The sequence below is a fragment of the Delphinus delphis genome, chromosome 19, assembly GCF_949987515.2.
Source record: "Delphinus delphis chromosome 19, mDelDel1.2, whole genome shotgun sequence".
Classification (NCBI taxonomy): domain Eukaryota; kingdom Metazoa; phylum Chordata; class Mammalia; order Artiodactyla; family Delphinidae; genus Delphinus; species Delphinus delphis.
In genome coordinates, this window is record NC_082701.1 from 54183161 (window position 1) to 54189255 (window position 6095).

Here is a 6095-nt window from a genome sequence, read left to right on the forward strand (position 1 = left end):
GGTCATCACATCAGACATGGCAAGCCTTACTGGGTACCCTAAACCCCGTGCAGACGCCGCTGCAGTAGACACGACACCTTCAAGAAATTGCAGATCCTTGGCATAACTAAGGTTACAAAGTTTAATTTAAAGATGGTTTTCAATGTACATCTTCCTTTACAGATTTCATCTAGCAATTGGAAGAGGATTCCTCCTTCGCTGGAGGAGAACGGAGAAACCCAAGCTTTAGGGTAGGGTGGAATCAGCGTGGAACCCACAGGTGGCTTGAGGTCTGCAGTGGACCTAAACTACTGTCAGTAGATACATGTAGACTCTGATACCACAGGAGTGGGGAGACGACCAGTCTCTGTGAGACAAACCTTGCAGATCAAGTACTAGACAGGGACTGTCATTGTGTCACCGACCCCAGCCGTCATCTCCTGTCTTCCCAAAGATCCCCGAGGCCAGCTGTTTCCAGGGACTTGCTGCCCCTCACTCTTTCCCCTCTCATTCTTTGTCTTCAGGGGGAGCTGACCATGACCAGTGACATGGAGAACTTACAGGACGCTCTGTACCTAGACACAGTTCCAGAGCCCTGGGCCAGGCGCGCCTACCCTTCCACTGCAGGCCTGGCAGCCTGGTTTTTGGACCTGCTCAACCGAATCAGGGAGTTGGAGGCCTGGACAGGTGACTTTACGATGCCTCCCACTGTGTGGTTGACAGGCTTCTTCAACCCTCAGTCCTTCCTGACCGCCATCATGCAGTCCACGGCCCGCAAGAATGAGTGGCCCCTGGACCAGATGGCCTTGCAATGTGACGTGACAAAGAAGAACAGAGAGGAATTCAGGAGCCCCCCTCAGGAAGGGGCCTACATCCATGGCCTCTTCATGGAAGGCGCTCGCTGGGATGCACAGGTAAATCCTGGGATGAGCCAAAGGGCATCCCCAGTGGGCTGATTACATACACATTGCCCCCTGTAAAGTACAATTGCTAAAAGGGATGCCCTTTTTTTTTTTTTTTTTTTTTGCGGTACGCGGGCCTCTCACTATTGTGGCCTCTCCCGTTGCGGAGCACAGGCTCCGGACGCGCAGGCTCAGCGGCCATGGCTTACGGGCCCAGCCGCTCCGCGGCATGTGGGATCTTCCCGGACCGGGGCACGAACCCGTGTCCCCTGCATCGGCAGGCCCACCAGGGAAGCCCAGGGATGCCCTTTGAACATCCCTTGAGGCTGTCAAATCATTTCTATGTAGCCAAGGATGACATAAAGAGCGCAGAGTGAGTAGAGAGGTTAAAAGCAACAGACTAGCTGGATCTGAATCCCAGCACTACCGCTTACTAATTCTGTGAAAAATCTCAGTTTACTCAACTGTTTTTTAAAAAATATTTATTTAATTTATTTATTTGGCTATGCTGGGTCTTAGTTGTGGCACGTGGGATCTTTGTTGTGGCACGCAGGATCTTTAGTTGCGGCATGCGGGCTCTTAGTTTCGGCATGTGGGATCTAGTTCCCTGACCAGGGATCGAACCCAGGCCCCCTGCATTGGGAGTGAAGAGTCTTAACCACTGGACCACCAGGGAAGTCCCTACTCAACTGTTAAATGGGAAAATAGAGTTGCTGTGATGATTAAACGAATTAATATGCAAGACACTTAGAACAGTACCTGGTACATAGGGAGTGCTCAAAACTTGTTGTGCGACCTGGGGGTATCATTTCACCTCCCTGGTCCACTTTCCTCATTCATGAGCTCTTGGAGGGCAGGAATCCCTCCTACTTTTTACACTGCTACGTGTTAGCAAAGGGGTGCCAGTGATATCATTTAAAGTGACACTTTGAATGGATTCCTCACTGCAGGCTAGTACAAATTTGAGTCAGCATAAGATCAGAAAAGATGTTTTGTCTCCGATAGGAAACTAGCAAACAAGCACAGGTGGCTGGGATAAATGACATGAACAAGGATGGATAACTGTAGGACAAGTTTACATTTGTTATACACATGATCTGGAAGGACTACTTAGTCAAATATCCCATTTGGCAATATTTGCACTAAACTATTCCTAACAGTCAATACAAAGGAACGTGGGAAAACTATTAGAAGGTCTAGAAGATCCTACAAGTCCACATCAATATGCATAGAGAGCTGTACTAAGTTGAAGAGTGTCCCCTCAAAATTCATGTCCACCCAGAACCTCAAAATGTGACCTATTTGGAAAGGGGTCTTTACAAATGTAATTAGTGAAGGTGAGGTCACACTAGAATAGAGTAGGCACTGAACCCAACGATCGGTGTCTTTATAAGAGGAGAATGTTCTGTGAAGACGGAGGCAGAGACTGGAGGGGTGCATCTACAGGCCGAGGGAGGCCAAGGGCTGCAGCAACCACCAGACACTAGGGGAAAGGCATGGGACAGGTTCTGCCTCAGAGCCTCCAGAAGGAACCAACCCTACCTACACTTGAAGACTTCTGGCCTGCAGGACTGTGAAAGAATACATTTCTGTTGTTTTGAGCCACTGTCTTTGTGATAATTTTGTTACGGCAGCCCTAGGAAACCAGTCAAGGGCCAACAGAAAGGACGGTAAAGTGGGGCAGTGTTCAAGCAGCCTGAACGTTGAGAAGGAAGCCTACTTCTCTCTCTCCATCTGAACATTTGCACAAGCCTGGCAGTGGAGATCACATGTGGACTGTGTTAGGTGTAGGGTAGCCGGAGCTAGGATACTAAAGATGCCAAAATGAGAGAAGTGCAGGAAAGATAAGTAGGGGGGAAGCTCAGAAGGAGGAGCACTGGCACTGGGGGGACAAAAGGATATTGATTCCAAACAACTGCCTCCCATTTGTTCATTACCTTGTTTCCAAATAATAAAAACAAACAAAAAAATACCACTCGCCCACCAAGAACTCTTGTTCTCAGAGTCTATATCCCAGAAAGCATTCAGCAAAAAGGGACGGGTGGGCTTCCCTGGTGGCGCAGTGGTTGAGAATCTGCCTGCCAGTGCAGGGGACACGGGTTCGAGCCCTGGTCTGGGAAGATCCCACATGCCATGGAGCAACTGGGCCTGTGAGCCACAATTACTGAGCCTGCGCGTCTGGAACCTGTGCTCCGCAACAAGAGAGGCCGCGATAGTGAGAGGCCCGCGCACCGCCATGAAGAGTGGCCCCTGCTTGCCGCAACTAGAGAAAGCCCTCGCACAGAAACGAAGAAACAACACAGTCAAAAATAAATATATAAATAAATAAATAAATAAAAGATTACTATTAAAAAAAAGAAAAGGCAAGGGTAAGGATGTCCAAAATTCCTCTCCTCCATAAAACAAGAACATTGGCAGAAAAAAAAAAAATATATATATATACACACATGTATATAAAGATATATATAATAAGATATAATATATATCATATATATAAGATAATAGTATAATAAGGTATATATCAAAATCATATATAATAATTTTATACATATATATATATATATATATATATACACTAGAATCAAACTTGTCAGAACTCCGGAAATTAACCAAAGGCTTTTGGCAACCAGAGCAGTGTTTGTTGAAGAAAAATGACTGAAAAAAGAGCAAGCATTAAATGCAAATGGATTAAACACTACAATTAAAAGGCAGAGATTGGCAGAATGGATTAAATTTTTAAAAACCTGATCCAACTACATGCTGTGTATAAGAGACACACTTTAGATTTAAAGACACAAATAGGTTCAAAGTAAACAGATGGAAAAGACATGCCATGAAAACAGTAACCAAAGAGAGTTGGGGGACTATGCTAATAGTAGACAAAATAGACTTAAAATTGTTATTAGAGAAAAGACAGAAGAGAGAGGAATTGTAGAGACCAAAAAAAGGCATTTTACAGTGATAAAAGGTCCATCCATCAAGAAGATATAACAATGACAAATATATGTGCATCTAACAAAAGAGACCCCAAAATAAAGGAGATGAAAACTGTCAGAACTGAAGGGAGAAACAGACAACTCAACCATAATAACTGACGACATTAACACCCCGCTACTAATGGTGACAGCTAATGGTTATAGAGTTTCTTTCTGGGGTGATAAAAATATTCTGGAATTTAGATAGTGGTGATGACTGTACAAGTTTATAAATATACTAAAAACCAGTGAAGTGTACATTTTAAAAGAGTTGGTTTTATGGTATATGGAAAAAGAAAGGTTCTACCCCTGCTGCCACTGCCTACCATAAACACTCAGTTGTGGGGGACAAGGGGTCCTCACTGTTTACCTTAGTTCTGTTACTTACTATGCCTCATGTCAGCCTCTACCAGAACTGAAGAGGCACATCCTTCCCGTTAAATACATTTCATGGGAATTAAAACAAATTCTGTCCAAGCATAAGGGGCTCAGAATCACCTAGGCACAGGCAAGGAATCCATAAGTCACTCTGGATCATCATTTCCCAAAGTATGTTCAGAAAACCCTAGTGCCACGAGAAATGAATAGGTTGCAAGAAAAGGGTCCTGTGGTCAAATAAGTTTGGGAAAGACTGGGATAAATAAAGTCAAACTGTTTTCTTTACTGCCAGGACTTCTTGTCTGCAGTGTGCTAGTGTGCACCGTAAAGCTTCAGGTCCAGGGCATGGTAAGCACCACTTCCCAAGCTTATTTCACCAAGGCACCTTGTTCCTCAGAATATTTCTCAGGACTACTAGGAAAAACTTCCCCAGACGGCACTATGGAGACATCTCAGAGAACCAGAGAGAGGCCCCAGCTGGAAAGCTACAGAACGGCCAGGTCCCTGTTACTTGAGTGAAGATAGAACACAGCTCCCTCTGCTCAAAAAGAGAAAATGCTCTAGAGGGTGGAGGACAGCACATAAGAAGCTGGAACAGGACATAACCAAAGCCTTAACATCTAAAGCGTTTGCCGGCAGGGACTGTGTCTTGCTCAGCTTTAAGTCCCTAGCACCTAGCATGACATCTGGCAGATAGCTGCATTCGGTATGCTTACGAAATGACAAAATAAAACTAAGAGAAATTCAAGCCCCAAAGAGATTAATGTGCATATGATAGGCAACAGCTTTCGGAACTCTGCTTCGAGAAGATATTCAGGCTGAAAAACACTGGGAATATGATGTCCACCCCTCCACGGCACCCCATCGTGGGTTGTCGAGAGAACTTAGTAAGGGGGTGGGCCCAGGGCAACCAGGTCTTCCCAGTCTCTCTCCCGGATCTCCCGACAGGAGCAGGCCTGGCTGGCTGAGCTTGGGGCCTGACCTGAGATGTTCTCATGTCCTTGTCCTCAGGCTGGGGTCATCACCGAGGGGAAGCTGAAGGAGCTGGCGCCCCCCATGCCTGTGTTGCTCCTCAAGGCCATCCCCGCAGATAAGCAGGATTGCCGCAGTACCTATCCCTGTCCTGTGTACAAGACTTGTCAGCGAGGACCCACCTACGTGTGGACTTTACACCTGAAGACGAAGGAGAAGCCTTCCAAGTGGGTTCTGGCCGGAGTAGCCTTGCTTCTCCAGGTGTAGCTCCTTGCAGACCCACCGAGGAGACAGAGCTGGGCTGGAGGCTGCCCAGAGGGACCAGTGGAGAGGGCGGACCACAGCCCTAGAGAAAGATGAGAAACCGAAAGCACTCACAGTTCTGAAGAATTCCTTTGGGGAACTCGGAGAGAAGGACCTAAAGTGAGGCAGAGCCAGAGGAGTGTGGACCTGGGAACTAGGGAGAAGAGTCTCGTAACACTGACCCTTTTCTAATAAAGCGATTTGTTCTTCAACTGTGTCTGGTCCAGGCTTTGAGCGTTGCAGAGTCATAAGTTATCATGAAGAGCCCAAGAGAAACGAGCCACAGGCAGTTGAGCCCTGACGTCGTTATACAGCCCTACACGCAGCGCCCTAGTTCCCAGCTAGTCCGGGGCCCAGCAGCACCGGCATTGCCCATGAATCAGAGTCTGCATTTTAACAAGCTCCCCAGGTGATTTGTATGCACTTTATGGTTTGAGGAATGTTACTGTGGATCAGGGGGCCACCAAACTTTTTCTGTTAGGGGTCAGATAGTAAATATTTTAGGCTTCGCAGGGCATACTGCTTCTGTTGCCACTGCTCACCTCTACCACTGTAACCCTGAAGCAGCCATAGATGATACCTAAAC

General features: G+C 46.6%; 1 protein-coding gene across 1 annotated transcript in view; it reads left to right on the plus strand.

Moving 5' to 3' along the window:
• Window positions 1-5518, plus strand: part of DNAH9 (dynein axonemal heavy chain 9) — a 298998-nt gene extending 293480 nt beyond the window's left edge. Inside the window, exons 68-69 of the mRNA XM_059997406.1 lie at window positions 504-893; window positions 5246-5518. Coding sequence (XP_059853389.1) covers window positions 504-893; window positions 5246-5473 — 618 coding nt within the window. The 3' untranslated portion in view covers window positions 5474-5518. The remainder of the gene's footprint in view (window positions 1-503; window positions 894-5245) is intronic.
• The last annotated feature ends 577 nt before the right edge of the window (window positions 5519-6095 follow it).